Raw genomic sequence first — 23,043 nt, forward strand, 5'->3', positions numbered from 1 at the left:
GGATGGATAGATGGATAGGTAGGTAGTTTTATGTGCTATGGAGAAAAATAAAGAATGGAAGGGGGAATAGAGAAAGCCTGGAGAGAATTTCACAATTTGAAATTAGAAAGCTTCCTACCAGGGCTTACTGAGATGATGATATTTGAACAGAGATCTGATGGAAGTATGGGAGAAAGTCATGCAGATATTTGGGGAACAAGTTTGAGGTGGAAGGAACGGCCATTGTAAAATCCCTGTACCGGGAATGTGCCTAGAGTGTTCAAGGAAAGGCAAAGAAGACAGTGTGGCTGAAGCACAGTATGCACGGAGCATATTAGCAGATGAGGTCGGGGAGGAAATGTGGTTAGATCCTTTCAGCCTCTGACTCTTAGAATGAGATGGAAAAGCTGTGGAGAGCTTTGAGAATAAAAGTGATGTGGTAAGACAGTGTTCTAGCAGGATTGAAACAGAGATCTGTATTGAAAATTCAGTCTAAGGTTGACAAAGGTAGAAGCCTAGTGAGACTAGTTAGGAGAGTATTGCAAAAATCCAGGTGAGAGAAGACAAGGCTTAGACTAAATTGTTTTGTAATGGAGATTGTGAGTAGTGATTTTATTCTTGATACGTTTTGATGGTAGGGTCAACAGAGTTTCTGGTATATGTTATATCAAGTATGAGAGGAGAGGAGTCAGAGTGATTAGTAAGGTTTCTGGCCTGAGCAGCTGGAAGGATGGGGTTATCTTCAAGTGAAATGTTAAAGCAGGTTTGGGGATAGGGCCAGGATCAGAAGTTCTGGATGTTTACTTTAAGATGTGTCTTTGACCTCCTAGTGATATTAAGTGGATAGCTCAGCCTACAAGCTTGGAGTTTGGTGGAAAGGGCTAGTCTGAGGATGAATGTTTGGAAGGACTAAGTAAAGCCAAAGGCTGGATGAGATCATAAGTGAGTTGAGTGAATATGAAAAAAAGAAGATGAAGATGTCTCAGGACTGAGCCCTGGGTCTTACGCCATTAAGTAGCTAGTGACGTTGAAGGAAAACCATACATGAAAATCCTGGAAGCCAAATGAAAAAAAAAATTTTTTTTTTTTCTGTGAGACGGGAGGGAACAGTATGTCAAATTCTGCTGGTAGGTCAATTAAGATAAAGACTGAGAAAAAGAATACCATCAAATTTAGTAACATAGAGGCTATGTGACTGCAATAAGAGCAGTTTGGTAGAGTTGGTAGGGGCCTGACAGGAGTGGATTTTGGCAAGATGGGAAGAGAGAAATGGGGAAACCAGTATTGCTAAGTCTGTCAAGAAGCACTGATATAAAAGGGAACAAGAAAATGGGGAAAGAGAAGACTGCTTTAGTTTCTTTATGGAATCAGGACATGAGGCTGGTGGTAGGTTTTGGGAATTTCAAAGAAAGGGGCAAAGATCAGAAAATTGTCCTCTAGGAGAACAGCATTTCTTCTACCAATTAGTAAATTTTTGATGAATTAAGAAACCATTTCTTCCACTATTTTTTATGCCCCACGCAAATTTAATGACTTGCCTTTGCTTTCCAGCTCCAACATCGTGTTCCTCCCTCTGAACTGCTTTCTGCTTATTTCTTCAGGTAAATGATGAATGCATCTGTCAAGCTCAGCTCAGCTGATGATGCACTTTCTCCCTCTTCATATAAAGTGTGTAATTTTATGTGTTTACTCCTCCTGTATGCTCTTTATCTGTACTTGTTGCTCACTCCTTTTAACTGCCCCCCCCCTTTTCTTCATGATATCCATCACTAAGTTGGGAAGGCAGTTAGAGGACCTGGAGTCAGATTGCCTGTGGTAGACTCTATCCCCCATGATTCCCTAAGTCTGTAATCTTCAACAAATTCCTTAATATACCCATGCCTTAATTTTCTATCTATAAAATGAGTGTAATAATATTACCTACCTTTACAGAGTTACGGTCAGGATCACCACACTTTAAGTAGTGTTTGGTACATATCAAATCCTCAGTGAATGATTAGCTACTATGATTATTGTCATGGATACTGTTTATTATTAAGGGGGTATAAGGACTGATTTATTTTTTTGTATTTTTGTGTAGGCCTCTTACCCAGAAAACAGAATAAATGAGTAATTCAGTGACTAAGGAGTAAATGAAATATAATTGTGACTTTATTATGTATAGGCTTTATAGCATTGTTGGACTTAATATTGATAAGTTGCCTTTGACTTCTGATACTGTTTCTGAGGTGAAGGGAGATACCAACACAAACCTGAAGGTACAAGTAGCAACATTCCTTCTGTTTCATCTGTTTTTGCTCATTTTAATACCCTACATCAGGAAACACAATTTGATTGATTTATTCACCTACTCTTGAGTCTTTGCATTTCTTTACTTTACAAATTAGTTTTCCAACATAGGTTCAGGAATATGACATTCATTACATGATAGGGCTTTAAAAAAATTTTTTTTTTTATCCTGTTTCCATCAAGTTAACAGAGGGGTTTTGGATTCGCTTCTGCAGTTCTCCAGAGTTCCTGGAAGTGTCTCCTTTCCCATCAACTCATTGTTCCTCAGGGGAGGAGTCCTCTTTGAGTCACAGCTTTTGGCATCTGAATTCCAGATTCTGCTTCTTCCAAATGGAGCTGGTTGAGGAGACTGAGACCTCTAGAGGGGCCTCCGAATTCTTGGACTTGAAGTCTCCAGGTTTTAGTGAAGTATTTTTAAATAACTGGTAGCATCACTTTTCTTGTTAGCATCTGTATGATGCATTCTTTTTACCACTCAGAAATTGTTTATTTAATGGTTTTGTAATTACTTGCTTTTGTTGATCAGTAGTTTTCTTGATACACACCACATCACAATTGTAAATACAAAACAACCACACATTTAAGCCTTATATAGTTTCACCTACTTAAGACAATCAATAATAATGGTATGTTTCTTGCCTTCCCTTTCCACATCGCTGTTTACTTGTGGATTGAAGTTTCCATTTGTATGTTTTAATTTTTGCCAAGAAAAATCAATCATGTGCACTGTAGTTCTGCTTTAAATTTTATGCCTCATATCACATGGAGTATATATGTAGTATATACATGTTAACTGGATAAAATCTTCTTTTAGGCTATCTTAGTTTACTACCTGGGTTTCTATTGGTTATGTGTAGTTTATTGTTTTAGTTCAGAATGAAGTTTTGTTTCTAATTTGTTCTTGTTAGATCTAATAGTTTTCCTAGTGAATTTGTTTTCTTATAAGTTCTTTTATTGTCCTTTTTATGATGTTGCAAAATTACAATATTATGCTAATCTTTACCTTTACTATACAACAAAACCATACATATTTTAAATATTCTCATGTCACTTCCTATCATTTCTCAGAGAGACCAGATGAATTCTTTAGGGAAAGTGGGTGGAAGAGAGAGACCTCATAATACCTTACTGAAAACAAGATGCTTTCATTTAGAAGCACTAACTGAAAAACCATCTATTAAAGATAGCAAAGTTTTTTAATTGACTATTTTATAGAGCGTTTTAGGTTCATAACAAAATTGAGAGGGAGGTTCAGATAGCATAGTTTTTGAGGAAAATAAAATAACCTGTGGAGTACCTTTAAAAACTCTTATATTGCCTTTAAAATAAACTTTAAAATATAGTGCTATAAAAACTGAACTCTGCTAGAATATTTTATCTTTTTGTCTATTTCATTTGGAATATGCCACATTTTTTCCCTCTGAAAGTTTTCTCTTAAATTTCACATAAAGTAGTCAGTCATTGAAACTAATCTGGAATTCGTTCTTTTGGTTTTTATTGCTCATGAAATATATTCTCTATTTTTTACCTTGGCAAATCAAGACACTAGGTTTTTATGGTTTTGCTTTTCAATGGATAATGAGACATACCTCTAGAGGGCGATCTTTTCTAAACTTTCCTGTGATTGTAATCCAGGCAACCCCAGCATGGATGTTGGTGTCTTAAAACATTTTATAATAACCCAGCTTCCTTTTTATTATGTTTTCTATGACATATGCCTCAAAGTCTTCTTAGAGAATCTGACTTTTGAAATCTATTACTATTAATTAAAATCCATTTTTAGTACTCCATCCAGATACCTAGCTTCTTTGAATGAATTAAAGTGGTTGAATGGAGGCTAATTTTTTAATCATTTGAATAAGTGTTGTCTGTAATGTTCTAAAAATTCCTTTCTTCGATTTTCTATGTATTTCTCTTCAAGGATCTGTTATATCCATACCTGATGGGACCAGATTGATTAAACTCTACAATTGAGGCATAATTAGAGCTTATAGTTAATCTTTGCTTCTCTTTTCTGCTAACGTTGATTGGAATTTTGTTGTTTTTCTTTACCTATTTAATGTATCTTTTCATCAAAGTAATGCATTTATGATAAAAGTCAAATAAGACCACAATTTTATAATGAAAAATGGCATTCTCTTTCCCCACCCCCTCCACTCCGCAGAAGCTTCTCTTTCAGTTCTTCGCAGTTTTTTCCTTGCTGTTTTCTTTTTTTGTCCCTTAATAGAAATCATGTTAGTTGGATAATGGATCTCCTACGTTGAACCTGTAACTTCATTTTCTATTTTTGTTTGTCTTTTTGTTTTACTTTATGAGAGTATCCCCAACTTTGTCTTCTAACCTTGTTGTATTTTTATTTCTGCAACATGTTTTAAGATATCCTTTTCTCCCAACAATCTTTTTCTTATCACATTATTGTCTTTTAATTCTTTTTTTTTTGTTTTTTTTTTTTTAATTTTTATTTTTTATTTTTTATTTTACGATAGTCACAGAGAGAGAGACAGAGAGGCAGAGACATAGGCAGAGGGAGAAGCAGGCTCCATGCACCGGGAGCCCGATGTGGGATTCGATCCCGGGTCTCCAGGATCGCGCCCTGGGCCAAAGGCAGGCGCCAAACCGCTGCGCCACCCAGGGATCCCTTGTCTTTTAATTCTTAATCTCTTTGAGATATAGAGACAATTTTGGAGGCATATTTTGCTTCTTGCATTATTTCTATTTCATATGAGTTCCTTTTTCAGTTTTTTTGTTGCGATTGTTATCTTTCATATTAGGACAGTGGTCCTCAACTCTGATTGTACATTATAACTTACTCTAGGTAGATTGAAAAAGTACTAATGCTTCAGCCTAGTCTTAGACTGATTAGACCAAAATATTGACATGACCGTCTAGGAATCATTGGTGATCATTCTTATTTTTATTATTGAAATATTATTATTTACTAATTTATTTCATTATTTTTATTCAGCTAATCGTCACAGCCATACTAAAGAATCAGTTCTACTAAGAACTGATTAGAAGTTCTTTTGAGCATGAGTAGATCATACTAGCTTCTAGTTCCCACTGATCTCTCCCTTAGGTGGGACTGGCAGTTGTTTTAGGGAACCCACAGTCAATACTGTCTGCAGATCTTTTCACTTAGACTGGTCAGTTTTCCCAAAAAGGAATCCTCTGTTTGGGGTGGGCTTGGGGTGGTGGAGACTTTATGACAATCAACTTAGAAGTCAGTTTTCAGGAAGTTGAAGGAGTTCTATTGCTTTTTCTAGTGATTAGAATAACAGCAAGAGGACTTGAAATACCTATTTGCATGTTACCATTGCCTTACTTTTCCAGGGAGGAGGAAGACAGTTAAGAAAATTCTGGGTCAGAGTCCCTTGAAACATTTTTTTCAAAATTTGGTTTTAGAAAAAAATGGAGAGGGAGAAGAGAGTAGAAATAAGGTTTCTTAGGATACATAATGACCAGTGTCTGAATGACTGACCCACATAAACAAATTTAGAAATTATCAAATTTGGGAATAGCAGCCATGAGTACACTTGAACCTAAAATCTGAGCAGGAAGTAAAAATCTGACTGCTGGCTCATAGTTTATAAGCTACAAAAGGGTAGGGATAGTGGGGTCAGGGCTGTGCCAGGGTTACACATACTGAGAAATAGAAACCATTATGATTCTTAGCATACTAGGTTCTTAGCATAAAATAATGCTTAGAATTTGGAGGAGGATGAGAAAAGGAAAGGGATTTAAGGTTCATTGAAAGAGTTATTAACATTGGATGATGTGTTTTTGCAGGTGAGAATATTGAAGCTAGAAATGAGGCACAGGAGTGAAACTATTTCAGAATGGATAGACTGGAATTAATGTGGGCATTGTTGTTGTTGGCAGCTTCAGAAGAGACAGGCTATTCCATTTTCATCCTTAGTAGGGAATGCGTAAAAAATGTTCACTAGTATTTCACTCTTGTCTAATTTTGGAATGGATTGAAATGTGTCCACATTTGATAAAATCATGGATAACAGAAAATATAAAATGACAGTACTGATAAATGAATATGGCTTTTGGCAATGATCCAGCTGATTAAGAAAAAGTGTTTCTGCTAAGGCAGAAGAATTGCAGGGAAGGATATGGTGCCCAGATAGGGTTATAGTACCACTCCTCCTGGTGGTTCTCACTCCCAAGGACTTTCTATCAAGGGAATTTTTATGTACACCGGTAAATTCGTGATTTTGCTTTTGGAAAAATAAGTTTTGTTTTGTTTTGTTTTGTTTTGTTTTAAATAAGTTTTGAAGACAAAGACTTGAACAGTTTATTAACACATGTGTACTTATTTTTTTTCAGTGAACAATTCTCTTTCACAAATTGTTGATAATTTAGACAGCTAAACTGGGTATGGGTTTCCTGTTTTCTTCTTGAGCAGAACATGTAAGCATATTTTATAGAAAGATATTTAAATGTTTTTAAGCTGGAAATAAATATATGTGAATATAAAAGGTTTTATCTTCCCTGCTGTCAAAAATGCTGACTGGGCCCTTTTGCACTCTACTCCCAACTTTGTATGGTTGTTAAAATCTGTTGCTTTTTCCCATCTGAAGGAAATGCATCTTTGACACTTCTCATGACCTGAGTCATGGTGCTGAAATAGAGCCAGAAAATATCCTTAACAGTCATGGGTAAAAAGAAGGAAAGCTTCTGTGTGGTGGGGGTGAGGGAGCGGGAAGGAGGTTGTAGGGAGAGGGGAGCTTTACTTTTGATATTCCAGTTTATATCTTTTTGACTATTAGGAAAATTGCTTACATTTTACTACTCTGGTGTCAACAGAAAATACTTTGATTTTGTATCTAATTTTTCCTGAAGTATATACAACGTTTATTTGAAAAAGACAAGTTTTACAAATGTTGAATCCTCCATGTCTGAAACAAATGCACCTTAAATCTTGCAGCTTATTTACTATTTTGTCTTGTTACAGTGTTTGTTTTTATTTCAGAGCCAACTCTCAGTTCTTTCACATCCTATATGTTCAACAGTTTAAGTAATAAAGTTATATTTGTTGAATGATGCAGATAAGTTTATGTATTTTTTTTTCCTTTGGACAGTGAAGTTCATCCTATTTGCTCTGCTGCAGTGATACGAAATCCATTCATTATGAGATAAGCATGAAGGATTTGGGTATGGTATATTTTCAAAAGAATTTTGAGTAGGATTTATTTACACTTTGGGGAGTTCATCGAACCCCAAATTTGGTCTAAGTGATGTTAGACTATGGGGTTTTTAATTCTGGAGATTTTTCACCAGGGTTAAAAGCCTTCACTCCTGAGCATTTAGTCTCCAAACACTATTTGAGCTCGATTCAGAAGAGTGGGAAATTTTGAGACTGCTTAAATATATTAGATTTAGAAATAATTTTAAGCTTAAAGTGAAAGACCCAGGATACTATTCTTTTATTCTTCTTATTTATGAGTTTACTTTGTCATCTCTAGTGCTAAATATAGTCTATTTACTGTTTTGTTTGGTTTTTCGTGTTGTAAGAGTAGCAAACTACATTCTTAATGCCTAAAATGAATTAAGACTTGCTAAAACTTCTTAAATATTAAAAGTACCAGCTCTTATAAATTTTCTCCATCTGAAATCTTGGAGTGTTCTAAGAACAATAAACAAATGAATTTCCCACTTGTGGGGGAGATTTTTTCATTTGTTTTATAAATTTGGGCTGGCTATGTAGTTGAGACTAAGTCATACCACAGATAAAGCAGAGAGGAAATGCAGGCAAAGAATTTTCTATAATATATTACATGACCTGTCCCATACACCTTATTTTATCTCTGAAACTTTTCAGACGTATTTCTTAATTTCCCCCTGTTAGTATTCTTGCATCTTATAAGCAATGATCTCATCTCCCTTTCCAGGCTTATTTTTACATTCCACAATTCCTGGTTCTAAGCATGCTTTAATATCTTTTTGGAGAAATGTAGATTGTCCTTGCTATATGTGCAGTTTAGCAACAATTAGCTCCTTTTGATTTTCAATTTTTATGTTTCAACTTTTTAAATTTATTGGGTTTATTTTAGATTTAAGGAAAGAAAAATAATCAAATTTATATATGACAGTTGTGAGCACACTAAAATAATTAACTGGTGAGAATGTATTCAGATTACAAAAGGAGAACAACCTCGCATATTTTAATTTAATTATTTATAAACATATATTTGTGTAAATATGCAATACATAAATTTCTAAATAGTTACTCAGTGATTAGTAGCATTTCAGTTCTCCAGAACATAAAGTTTTAATCCTCCTGACGTGTAATAAGCACTAGTGCAAATCTCCATGCAAGCTACCTTGTATATGGTGGGAAGAAGTGATGATGATGTCATTAAAAACCTTAATCTCCATCTTGCAAAAAAAAAGATTACACTCTTTTTTTCAAGTCAGTTTGTGGAAGATTTATCTTATCTTTCCACCCTTCCCCAAAGTACCTGTCTGTGTCGCTGAACTGTTTAGTTGAAGAGCGACAAGTGTTTTTGCATGAAATGCATAATGGTTTGCTGTGTTTTTAGTCCATCATCTGTTGGTCCCCCCTAAAAAAATTACAGGGAGAAACAAGTCAGTACCCAGTGAGAATTGTCCTTGAGCTCTTTTCTGTCTTGAACTTTGTCACTGTAAACTGGGTGGCGTTAACAGTCTTTTAAAAAATATGTGTATATTATTCATTTTCTTTTAATTGTGTATTCTACTCTCCTTGGCTCCTGTGAACAAGCATTGCTTCCGCCCAGTTTGGTATGTGGGTCAGAAGGCACTGTTTCTCACCAGGGCGCTTTGCTTCCTTTTCCTACTTGAGTAGATTACAGATTATACTGGAATACGCCTGAGAAAAGGTCAAAAAGGAGGGTGAAAGTTCTAGAACTGCAGCTGGGAAGCTTGTCATTCTCATCTAGGAAAGGGGGGAAAAAAAGAACAAGAAAAAGAACAAAATAGAGAAATAGAGACTCCCACCCCAGCCAAAACAACCCACATTCAGGAAATTCCCATTTGCACAGGATACTTTTTATATACTCTGAAAGGATTTTATTTGGTTTTGATTAAATAATTATCGAGTGTTTGGCTGAGAAAGCTTTAATGTTAAATTAGATGGCAAGCGAGAGTAAGCAGTGATTTTAACTTTTCAAAGCCCAGATTTCCAGTGATTGTTTCAAAACAAGCTACCATTGTACTCTTTTTGACAGAGTCAAGAAGTTGGGAGCTTTTCAACTACAGAGTTAACTTAGTTAAACTCACGGGTATATTTTGGATTTTTATCCCTGTCAATTCCACAGCAGGATATTAAAAGCAGACCAAAAGTTTTGGTCGTCTGTGGAAAGCAAAAAAGCACACATGTGCGCGCGCGCACACACACACACACACACACACACACACATAGACACACACAATCGCCCCCTACGAACTCATTACCTGGTTTTCATTTGGGAAAGATATGTAAGGGATAGAACATCTACATGAGGTCTGAGAACAGCGAAATCGTTGGAACGAGAACTATAATGATGGGATGTTTGGGAATGACGGTCTTCCTATAGAATTGCCTTCTTGATGAGGGTGGGGGGCAGGTTGTTACATGGACACTGGCTTTCAGTGGGCCACATTCATCCAATTATAAAATGGAATAGTTTAAAATATCAGCAGATCGAGGACACTGATAGAGAGACTTGTATCCTAGAACAAGAATGGATTTTGTAGATAAATGTGTAGAGAGGTAATGAGAAGAGAATCTGACACTATTGTAGGAGTCTAACATATAGGGAAGTTTCTGTGGTAAATTTTCAGAAAAATGGAGTACCTAACGTGAATAAGGTCTGTATCCCTGATAACGATCAACAAGTGAGAAGAAAATGCAGACCTCTTGATAACACGGCTCTCCCATGGGGGACCGTCAACACTGCCTTGGCTCCTTTTTTTTTTTTTCTACAACTCCGTCTTTGCTACTTTATATTTATCCCTGCATCCCTAATGACAACAAAAGACAGTGCTCCTTTATCTTCCAGATGCTCCACTTGGTCCACTTTATTACATTATAGTTCTTAGTCTCTTATACCTCTTATTTCTAGAATATTCCTTCTACCACCTCTGGCAACAGACTGTAGTTTGTGCTTCTAGAAACCTATAGTAAAAAGTTTTCTCTTTCTCACTGATGTAATACTGTTTTAAGATACTTTCTGATCTACAGCTCTGATCCTTTGATTGCTTAGTGTCATTTTAACTGCTTTTATTTGCCTTGTTTCACAGTATATGACAGGATAGGGAATTTTTTTTAAAGTGGGGGGAGGCGGTATATAATCACATTTTATGTCATATTTTTTCTTGATTACATTTAAGAAGAAATGCATACGGATATACTGATATCAATAACTTTAATATTTAGCATAATCTGAAATGGTCAACAGTTTCAGGATCTTGCTTCAGAAACTTCTTGAAGCTGGCAGTTTGCCAGCTTCATGTTCTCACATCACTGCGTTCAGAAGCTAAGAATACCAACCTGGCAGCTTCTGCAGAGAGGGTAAAGATAAAACAGAAAGGAGTCTAGCTTTGCAGCCACATTACCTGGGAGTTGTTGCTGATGTCTTTTCCACAAATGTTCACGTTTGTCAAAAACCAGTAAATCTTGCAAAGTTTATTTTCCTTGTAGCATCTGTGTTTTATAATGGGTCTTTTAATTTGTTTTTACTTTGTCTGCAGGGATTTCTTTTGTCCGGAGTTTTCAGACTCTGTCTTTTTTTTTTTTTTTCCTGTGGAAGTGAGTCCATTAATGATGACTGGTTTGGGAATATGCCTCTCTGCAAAGCTGACCTGACAAACTGTTCCTCTAGTGCAGCAACAAAGCCCATTGTCGTTTTGTCTCTTTACTTTTATCCACAACTTAATCCATTTTTCCTCTGTGTTTCTATAGTATAGAATGTCTGGGAAAACATATTTGGGGACAATGCCTAAATAATAAGATGGCATTTTGAAGTTAGCAAAACTTCTAGTAAACAGGTTATAACATGTCAGCCTGAAGCACAGACAGGTACCATGTGTTCGGATGGGAATTGAGTGCCTCAGTAGAAGGTACCTGCAGGTATTCTTCTGAAAGGTAGAAGGGGGGTGGTGGGAAGAGCACATGAGGTTGTTTTCATAATTCTTTTTTCAAAAATGGAAATTTGTTCAAGTAAACACAGAAAGTAGGTGGTTAGACCCCAATGTGAACTGTTCTGGTTTAGTGCTTTGTATTCTAACAATAAATGCAATAATAACAAAACAAATAAACAACTGAAAACAAAAACAAAATATCATAGCTTTAAGCATCAAGGGATGTTTTATAAATTCTGATTTTTAAATGATTTTCTACTCCCAAATAGAATTTCAGCTTTAATTTATTGAGAAACCATTTTATTGGAACTTGGGATTTTTGTCTCCCAAGAGAACTCTATCTTGGGGACTGGTAAACCTCTAAAGGATCAAAGCTCTTGTGGATTTGGATAAAGACCCAAAAGCCTAAGGCTTATAGAAGTTTATATAGAGTAAGCCCAAAAAACTGGGATGAGAGTCTTAGAAGGGGTTATTTTCTCATGAGATTTTTGGGACTTCCTCTGTTTAGATGTGCCAGAAATACTGTGAGAATATCCATTCTCATGGCATTTGTCACTTACAGGTCTTGTCCCAGCTGGAATTCAAAAGTGTAATGGTGTGTGGAAATATAATATGCATTTTAAAGTTTTATAAAGCTCACTACTAAAACTCCAATTAAATAACCTCTGCTATTTTCATTGTACTTATATAATTAAGAGAAAAGTATAGTAAGGAATAGTTACTGAAGATGACATTTAGGATTTAAGTAGTGACTCTTCATTGATCCTGGAAATTTTTAATTTTGCTGTTACTATTCTATATATGCCTGAGAGGTAGAGCAGAGAACAAGTGCTACTATCTCTCTCTGTCCAAAGGGAAATTGAAGGATAAAATAGAGGGACAGATTTAATCCTCATCCAAGACTTGAGATACTACAAGTTTCTTCCTGCTGAACCTCATTATATTAAGAGGCTTCAGGCCTAATGAAAAATCCTGGCTTGGGAATTTAGGCTTGATATAACCATAAGGAAGTGTCTGAAGATCTGTTCAAAAAGTTATCAAATCTAAGCTCCTGCTTAGTCAACATGAGACTAAGCAGAATAGCTAAACCCATGGATTCCAGCATCTGGCTGTCTCCTGAAGTACTTTGTGTCCCCTCCAAAATGAATTTTTTCTATAGATCATGGGGCTGTATTTCCTGTACTTCCTGGACATAAGAAAAAAAATTCACTTCATTTGGTAAACATTTGTTGAGCTGTCAACAATTAGTAAGACACTGCCCCTCCTCTGGAAAAGTCTCCAGTTTTCCTGGATGATAAATCTGGAGGTTTGTTAGATTCTAGCTACATTTTCAAAGAAAATCCATGACACAAGGGATAGTGAAAAATCATTTTTAAACAAAGATTTTGAACACTTGAAAAGAGAAGGACCATTATAATTTTTGTGTGTTTAATTTATTGAATATGAACTTTCATTTTTAAATTTGGTATCTATTAATGTGTATCTTTTACATGTAGATCATTATGTGTCAGCCAGTGACATTTCTTGTCTAAGCAGTTCCCTCATTTTACTTACTGCTGATGTAATTGTTTGCACATTTCTCATCATATCCTTTATTTTCTATTTGAAAAGTAACAGTATAAAAATACAGACTTCTTCCTCTGTGCTTAAAATTTGTATACCTATTTTCCCTTTTAAGTTGTCCCTTTAAAACAACAATAAAAATGTCTCTCTTTTTTTTTTTTGTTCCTGAGACATTTCACAAATATCTTTGTTAGCATGTTTTCTCCCATTGTAAACTTTTTATATAGTTTCTGTTTCATTATGTTATGAACTCTTTAGGAGGCCCTTGGGCTTAGTCATCCAGGACTAGGACAAGAGCTTATACTGATAAGGCTCAAAAAATGTCAAGCGAAAGAATGCATGTTGATGAAACCTTTGTTTGGTATAGTATCTCATCTTGATGTCTACAGACATCAGTCTCCAGAGTTCTTAAATCTGTATTCTCTGTCCATTACCTTGATCATTTCCTCTCAACATTTCTTTTACTTCTCCCTTTCCACCTGACTTTCCCACCTCTTGTCTGAAATGACCCTACTGAAGATTACCAGAGTTAGTAGCTATCTCCAAGTTCACCTTTGTGAACCTTGTCACCCTTGAGTGTTTTGTTAATCCATTTATTCTTTCATTAAAGCTATTTTTATAATTACTTGCCATGTCCAATAAAATAGAAGACAGACAATACCCCTATGTGAACATAAATCTACCCAACTTACTTTACTCTTTCAAACGGGCTGGGTGTTGCACGCTACATCATAAACACAGACACCCAGGGTAAATAAATGCCCACAGACTTGGGTGTTGCTTGACAATAGAATTGTGGGCTGAGAGGGATAGATCTGAAGCACCTTTTATGTTCCTTGGAGGTTGCCTTTCATCCTGGTGAGCCAATGAAGGGTTTTAAGTTACAGCTAACTAAATCACAAGACTTGGAGCTTCTCAGTGAATCACTTCATTTTTCTAGACCACTCATCCTATCCATAAAGTGTAGCAATCTCAAAATCTGTACTGTTGTTCCCTTGCTAAATAATTTACCTAAGTTCCTGCTCCACTGGCTCAATTAAAAAGTTCTTTTAAAACTGAAATTGTTTTATCTTCCTACTGCTTGCTAGAGATTCCTTACTATTGCTCACAAATGGGGCATCCCTTTACACACTCTGCTATTTATGTTATCCTTCATGCTCAGATTTCTTCTCTCCTACTCATATCCATATTTTGTGCATCTTGCAAAGCCGAGGTTATGTCCCATCTGCTGCATGATCTCATCTCCAAATAGGTGATCCTATTTGTACTTATCTCTTAGTACCAAGCAATTAGAATGTAAATTATTCCTGTTTCATGCATATTAGACTGTAAGCTTCATGATAACCAAAGAATGCTGTCTTCACAGTATGTAATCTTGAGCTAAGTTACTCAACTAATATTTGATTACTAGTTGTAAAATGTGTGTGTTACAAACAGTCCTTGAATTTCATTAACTTGTGACATTTTAGCGCTGTGGTCTGATTGCAGATTCAAATTAGTGTTATTATAATTATCTAATGGTGAATCTTGCATTATTTATATCTACATTGGTTTAAATAGTGTCATGATAAATTATTTTGAGTGATTTAACTATAAGAAAGTTTTCTGTTATTCCTCTACAAATATCAAATCTTGTAATGGGATTCCACATTTTTTTTTAAGATTTTATTTATTCATGAGAGACACACACAGAGATGCAGAGACATAGACAGAGGGAGAACCAGGCTCCCTGTGGGGAGCCCTATGTAGGACTCAATCATGGGATTCTGGGACCATGCCCTGAGGCATGCCACTTAACCACTGAGCTACCCAGTCCTCCTGGCATTTCACTTTTCATATTACCTATAAGGTTCTGTGTTGTGTGAGTGTAGATATTATTGTGTAATTTATTCGAGGGCTTAGAGCATCTTATGTATATTCTGAATATTGTCTTTTATTATCCTTCTAGTAGGTGTGGGTTCACCTTCACCTTCAATTAACTTCACTTCAATTAACTTTAATGTGAATTTAGATTTGGAAATTGGGTAGATAGCTAAATATTTTTGTGCATTTCTTATCTAATTTTGCTGGAGAGACATCGCATGTTTACACTGATTGTTCCATAGATTTATGTCCCACAAAACAACTCATTTGTTTAAGCCATTATGCTAATTCTGAAGATGCCTTCATCTTATAATGACTTTTTAAAAAGAGCTTCTTACCTTTTCTTACTACCTCTGAAGCTACCATTAGCTACAGTGTGGTAGTTCTCCCTCTGTACTGATTGATGCTGTTTTAAGAGTGAATGTCTTTCAGAGAACACAGGCAGTAACTTCTTTGACATTAGCCACAGCAGCAACTTCTTTCTAGGTATATCTCCTGAGGTGACAGAAACAAAAGCAAAAATAAACTATTGGAACTACATCAAAATAAAAAGCTTCTGCACAGCAAAGGAAATGATCAGCAAAACTAAAAGACAGCCTACAGAATGAGATATTTGCAAATGACATATCTGATAGAGGGATAATATCTAAAATCTATAAAGAAATTATGAAACCCAACATCCAAAAACCTCATAATCCAATTAAAAATGGCCAGAAGATATGAACAGACATTTTTCCAAATAAGAAACACAGGTGGCCAAGAGACGTGTGAAAGATGCTCAATGTCACTTATCATCAGGGAAATACAAATCAGGACTACAATGAAATATCACTTCACACCTGTTAGAATGGCAAAAGTCAATACCAAAAGAAACAATAGGTATTGGTATGGCTGTGGAGAAAGAGGAACCCTCTTGCGCTGTTGGTAGGAATAAAAACTGGTGCAGCCACTCTGGAAAACAGTTCGGGGGGTCTTCAAAAAGTTAAAAATAGAACCACCCTACCATCTAGTAATTGCACTAGGTATTTACCTAAAGAATACAAAATACTAATTCAGAGGGATACATGCACCCCAATGCATCATCATCAACAATAGCCAAATTATGGAGACAGCCCAAGCATCCATCAATTGATGAATGCATAAAGAAGATATGGTATATATAGACAATGGAATATTACTCAGCCATAAGAAAAGAATGAAATCTTGCCTTTGCAACCACATGCATGGAATTAGAGAGTATTATGCTAAGCAAAATAAGTCAGAGAAAGACAAATACAATATGATTTCATACATATGTGGAATTTAATAAACAAAACAAATGAGCAAAGGGAAAAGAAAAGAGAGGGAGAGGCAAACTAAGAAACAGACTTTTAACCATAGAGAATAAACTGATGGTTACCAGAGGGAGGGTGGTTGGGGGAATGGACTAAATAGGTGATGGGTATTAAGGAAGGCACTTGTGATAAGCACTGGGTGAAGTGTAGAAGTACTGAATCACTATATTGTATACCTGAAACTAATATTACACTATATATTAACTAACTAGAATTTAAATAAAAACTTAAAAAAGAAAAAAATGTGTTTCAGGATGTCATTTAGAAATAAGATACTCATTAGGATCTTTTGGGAGGCATTTTTATATAAATTTGTCTCCTTAATTCAAATTAGTTTTAAAAAAAGTAAGTATTTACTATTGCTGCTATTTATAAAATACCATATTTACTGTTAACCATAGAACCAGGGCAGATAACTTTTATAAGAAATCAGGAACAATGATTTGAAAATAGTATTGGGTCAATCAGGTATTTTCTGTATGAAAAAGTTGATGAATTATTAACACTGGAGTCACTTTTATAACATGGAAAGTTTCTGTGTAAGTGCATGATTTACTAAGAATCACTATAAAACTACAGTAATCAAAAAAATGTGGTACTGGTGAAAGGATAGACACATGGATCAGTTAAGCAAAATCTAGAAATAGATCCACACAGACATGGTCAGTTGACTTTTGACAAAGATGAAAAGGCAATTCAATGGAGAAAGGATCATCTTTTTAATGGTCATAAAACAAGTGGCCATCCAATTTCAAAGCAGTGAACACAATGAACCTCAATTCATACCTCAATCCATATACAAAAATTAACTTAAATGAATTATAGTCTACTCTTGCCACTTCTACTCAGTATTATACTGGCAGTTGTAACCAGGGCTATTAGGCATTTGGGATGACATGATCATGCATATAGAAAATCCTAAGGAATCCACGAAATACGGAGATAAGCAAGTTCAGCAAGGTTATAGGATACAAGATTAATATACAAAAATTAACTGTATTTCTCTATGTTGGCAATGAACAATCTGAAAAGTGAAATTAAGAAAACATTTCTTTTTAGAAGTTGCATCAATAAATAGGAATACATTAACCAAAGATGAATAAAACTTGTACCCTGAAATCTGCAAAATAATGTGCAAAGAAGTTAAAGAAAGAAAGAAAAAAAAAAAAAAGAAGTTAAAGAATTCCTACATAAATGAAAAGACATCTCACGCTCGTGGCTTGAAAGACTTAATATTGTTAAGATTGCAACAGTTTCTCAGCTGATCTGCAGATTCATTGCAATCCCAATCAAAATCCTAGCTGGTGGGCAGCCCCGGTGGCGCAATGGTTTAGCCCCGCCTGCAGCTCGGGGTGTGATCCTGGAGACCCCGGATCAAGTCCCACGTCGGGCTCCCTGCATGGAGCCTGCTTCTCCCTCTGCCTGTGTCTCTACCTCTCTCTCTTTCTCTGAATAAATAAATAAATCTTAAAAAAAAATTCTAGCTGGCATTTTTGCAGATAATGACAAGGTATAGGTAGAAGCAGGAAGTTTCGTTGGATATAATGACCCATTGGAGAAGAGCATCAAATCACTGGCTATCTTTAAAAAGAAAAGAAATTTAATATGATTTTTCTCTATTCTTTTTCTAGCTTTAGTTTCTCTGAAAAACCATTATTTACGGTTACAAAGATGCTTTACAATCATTTTTCTTCTTTGGAAAAAGGTGACTGAACAGGTTTCTCAGAGTTTTGAAAATTGAAATATCATCTGTAGTGAGTTCTGTGTGTATTTGGGCAGATGTTTGTGTGATATCTACTTGAGAAGTTATAAGTTGTTTAGGAACCTAATTCCCAATATAACAGCATTTCAAATCATGGAAATTCAGAAAAACAAGCAAAGTGACCCAAAATTTCTAATTCTGTGTGGCTTATATCTGAAGAGGACTTTGATAATGTAATAACAATTTCTGCCTTTATATTTTAAACCCTTCTCTCTGTGAGATTTGTAACTTACTTGAATTTTGTAGCTGTAGGCCACAAGGTGGTGACACCAAATAATACAGAAATAATAAATGTCCAAGAGGGTGCTTCTGCTCCAAAATATAGTATACTCCCTTATGATATGCTTGTCTTTTTTTTTTTTTTAGCGACTCTGTGATTTCTGTTTGTGTTAAGAAAGCACTACAAATTGGTATAGCACTTCAGCTCACAAAATTTAGCTAAAAATTTATCATTTGGCCAACATATCAGTTAAATAAAAAAAATTACAGAGATCATGGATCCTGCCTTGCCTGAGGCTTTGGGTATCATAGTATTGGAATAGTAGACATTACCAGTAGTATCTTGAGGGCACTGATTAAAAAATAAAGAGAAAAAAAATCCTAAACCCCTACTTGTAAAGTTGTGATAAACTTCACTTGAACTTTGGAGATTTGGAGTGGTTTTTTTTTTTTTTTTGCTTTCATTTGTTTCATTTCATTTCATTATTATATAAAAAAATCACCCCCCATACCTTACAGAAAGTTAACTATATAATATAAATTATATAAATCATATATATAAATGTAAAATATAAACCTAAACATTTTGAGATTGAGTTTTTTTTACCTTGGGCTAGGCATATAGTTCATTAATTCAACACCACATATACAAAACAAATTCATGAAGTCGACTTTATTGGAAAAAAATATTTTGCTTGTTGAAAGATCTGTAAGAGAATGAGAAGACGAGTTGCAGGGTGATAGAAAATATTTGAAAATTGTATGTCTTCTAAAAGGCATATGTCCAGAATATATAAAGAACTTTCAAATTACGAGAGTAAGAACTATAAATAATTTCTTACATTTGTAGCCATTTGATTTTCAACAAGGGTGCCAGGACAATCCATTGAGGTGGGAAAGGATAGTCTTTTCAAAAAATGGCCCTGAAACAAGTAGATGTCCAACATTCAAAATAAAGAACATAAATGTTGAACATTTATCTCACATTGTTTATAACGATTAGTTCAAAATGGATTGGAGACCTAAATGTCAGAGCTGAAAATATAAAACTCTTAGAAGAAAACATAGGCATAAATCTTTGTGTCCCTGCATCTGGCAATGATTTCTTAGATCTGAGAACAAAAGCAAAAGCAACTAAAGAAAAAATAGATACAGTAGACTCTATCAAAATTAAAAACTTTTATGCCTCAAAGCATACCATGAAGAAAATGAAAAGACAACACATAGAATGGGAGAAAAATATTTGTAAATCATATATTTGAGAAGGAACTTGTATCCAAAATATACGATTAATGCTTATGACTGAACAATAAAAAGATGATCCAATTTTTGTTTTGGATTAGATATTTCTCGAAGGAAAATATACGAATTACTGAAGTGCACATGAGAAAGATGCTTAACATCCTTAGTCATTAGGGAAATGCAGATCAAAACCATGATGAGACACCAGTTCATACCCATTAGGATGGCTAAAATAAAAGAGATAAACAATAGCAAGTATTGTTGAAGATGTGGAGACATTGGAACCCTCATACATTGGTGCCCCCACCTGCAGGTTGGCAGTTCCTCAAAATGCTAAATATAGACCTAACAGTTCCACTCCTAGGTATGTATACCCAAGAAAACTGAAAACACCTGTCTCCATAAAAACTTGTACACCTTGTGTTCATAGACACATTAGTCATAATAGACTAAAAGTGGAAAAACTCAAATATTCTTCAAATGATAAATGGATAAATAAAATGTGATATCCATGCAATGGAATGCTTTTTGGGTATAAAAAAAGAATGAACTACTGATATATTATACAACATAGATGATGAACCTTGAAAAGATACTAAGTGAAAGAAGCAGTCACAAAAGGCCACATTGTATGATTCCATTTGTGAAGTATCCCGAATAGGTAAATTCATAGAAACAGAAAGGAGCTTCTGGTTGTCAAAGGCTGAGGGATGGGCCAAAGGAGGAGTGATTGCTAATGGGTATGGGCTTTCTTTTTGGGTGATGAAATGTTCTGATACTAGATAGTGGTCATGGTTGTGCTACTGTGTAAAATATATTAGACACAAAACTGTACACTTTAGAAGAATGGCTTTCACAGTATATGAATTCTATCTCAGCAAAAATACTGATCTGGTTTTTAAAATGACCAAAAGATTTGAGCACTTTATCAAAAAGACATATGGATGACAAATAAGTGCGTGAACAAAAAAAGTGCTGGGATGCCTGGGTGGCTTAGCAGTTGAGCGTCTGTCTTTGGCTCAGGGTGTGATCCTGGTCCAGGGATTGAGTCCCACACCAGGCTCCCTGTGAGGAGCCTGCTTCTCCCTCTGTCTCTGCTTCTCTCTGTGTCTCTCAGGAATACATAAAATCTTAAAAAAAAAAAAGTGCTAAACATTATTGGGCATTAGAGAAATCCAAATAAAAGCCAGAATAGCTAATATAAAGAGTAACAATATCAAATGCTGGGAAGGATATGGAAGATCTGGAACTATCATACTTTACTGATGAGAATGTGAAATGGTTCAGCTACTTTGTCAGACTGGCATTTTCTTATAACCTTAAAACATAAAATTATTGTGTCCCTGCAAACATTGGTTTACTATGACCAGAAATTCTATTCCTGGATTATTTATCCAAAAGGGAAATTTATATTCATACAAAACCTGTACATAAATGTTTATAGCACCTTTATTCATAATAGCCAAAACCTGGAAACAAATGTCTTTTTACCAATGACTAGATAAACAAACCGATGTAGTTCCATAGAATAGGATCATACTCAAGAATAAAAAGGAAAGCTCTATTGATACTCTCAGGAAAATATAGAGTGGATGAATCTCAGATGCTTATTGGCTAGAGAAGGAAACTGGACTCACTAAGCTCCCTACTCTGTGATGTCATTTATGGGACATTCTGGAAAATATATAACCATGGAGAGGGAGAAAATATAAGTACATAGGAGGAGTTTGGCTTACTGATGTGCTGAGAGTAATTATTCCCTCTGTGGATCAGATTTTATTTCGCAGAAGAGTTTGTTTTTACTGGTTATTAGTGAGCCGTAATGACCCTCTTAATTTTTTATATTAGAGAATGCCCAGCATAAAATAAAGGGAAATGTTGATTTGATATTTTTAAGTTTTATGGTGGGGAGTGGTATATATTGGGAAGAAGGTGATGTTTTCGCCTACGACTTTTGTTAATCTCATCCTGTGTCTCTCGTGCTACTGTCTGTAAATACTTACAACTCATGTTTCTTCCACCCTCCCAGTTTTCACAGGCTGCTGTGGCTGATTATATTCTACCCACTTACTCTCAAGCTTGTTCAGAGAAATGCACCATGCCTCCTGTAGACTACTTTACATCTTCCGGTTTTATTTTCTTTTGCTATACCATAGCATTATAATTAAATTTTATGCTAATTATTTGTATAACCATTTAACATCTATCCAATTCTGTATCCTCCATTCCTCTACCTCCAAAGACTAAAATCTCTGTTTATAGTCAAGTCACACTTGCTATTACTAGTATCCTTTGTATTTTTCCCCCCATCCATATAACCATGATTCTTTTAGAATCAATTCTGGCCTTGGATAACTTTCTTAAATGATGAGTGGAGTGAGTGCACAACCCATCAGAGAAGGAAATGTCCCTTGATGATGGTTTTCTTTGTTTTTCTCTTTGTAGGGAAACTAAACAGCCAAGACTCCTACAATAATTTTGCCAACAACAACCCTGGCAACCCTCGGCTCTCTCCTCTCCCCAGCTTGATGGTACTGATGCCTCTTGCACAAATCAAGCAGCCAATGACATTGGGGACCATCACCAAACGAACAGGGTAACGCTTTAAGCTTGATACTTTTTAAAATAACTGTGTCAGAGGATTGGATACATAGAAATAAAGCATATATTTTCTTTGGGTGGTTTGATTATGCGCTTAATTTCCAGTCCACATAAAACTTAATGACAGCAGATTAAGTAGAAAATATAGAACATGCACAAACATACTTGAATATAACCATGTACACATACATCCATAGCAAAAACAAAGCAGTGACAAGTTGTGAAAACTAGTATTGACTAATAAAAACGAGACCCATCTTCTCAGTCTTACACTTGTTGCCTTGTGGCTTTGTCTGAAAGTACAGTTTCAGTTTCTTGCTTTTGTGGACATGATCTGGATTTATAATGACTCCCAAATTTTAACTGGCCCAAATACTAAGGAAAGAATTTTAGATGATAACTGTATTTCTAATACTTAATAAAAACCACCTATGTTATAGTATAATTTATATATAATAATCTGTTATTAGTGTCAAAACATTGTGATATTATGAGTAGTTTTCAAAAGCCAGAGTCCTAAGATTTGGGCTTTACTCAAGATTGGTCATTAACATCCTCAAAGACATTTGGTGACTCACTTACGTGTCTGTGCTTATTTTAGCTATTTAAAAAAATTTTTTAATTACTACTGGTTAGGAATATAAAATTATCACTTCTTTGGGTTCCTGAAAATAAAGTGCTATATCTAAGATGTCATTAGATGATCAATTGTGTAGTGACTCTGAAATTCTGTTTTGTACCAGAAGATATATATCTGTAGGCAAATTACCTATTTCATCAATAAACAATCCTGAAATTTAACTTAATCTGAAATGCAACAACTGTTTTAAATTCTATATTCAGGTAATCTAGAGAAAACCCAATCCTGGCTTCAAACACTCTTTAAGGTCTTTCCAACAAAAAGAATATATTAAATTATTTGGCTGCTATATCAATAGGTCTTAATATTTTTGTGCTGAGTGGTAAAGTGTAGAAGTCACTTTTGTGAGAAGAAATACTCATTTCACCATGGCACAGAAATGGACGCTTTACCTAATACAGCGGTATTTGTATACAAAATTATCTTACTGCAGAATGCAGAAA

The 23,043-nt window shown here is 35.1% G+C and overlaps 1 protein-coding gene across 7 annotated transcripts in view; it reads left to right on the top strand.

The window, feature by feature from the left end:
• The window catches only part of BCAS3 (BCAS3 microtubule associated cell migration factor), a 592,235-nt gene that overhangs the window by 241,973 nt on the left and 327,219 nt on the right, over positions 1-23,043 (top strand). For all 7 annotated transcript variants that reach the window (XM_041723949.1, XM_041723952.1, XM_041723951.1 and 4 more), the window contains exon 16: positions 21,805-21,955. In XM_041723949.1, coding sequence (XP_041579883.1) covers positions 21,805-21,955 — 151 coding nt within the window. The remainder of the gene's footprint in view (positions 1-21,804; positions 21,956-23,043) is intronic.

This window comes from Vulpes lagopus, chromosome 12, assembly GCF_018345385.1.
Source record: "Vulpes lagopus strain Blue_001 chromosome 12, ASM1834538v1, whole genome shotgun sequence".
NCBI lineage: Eukaryota > Metazoa > Chordata > Mammalia > Carnivora > Canidae > Vulpes > Vulpes lagopus.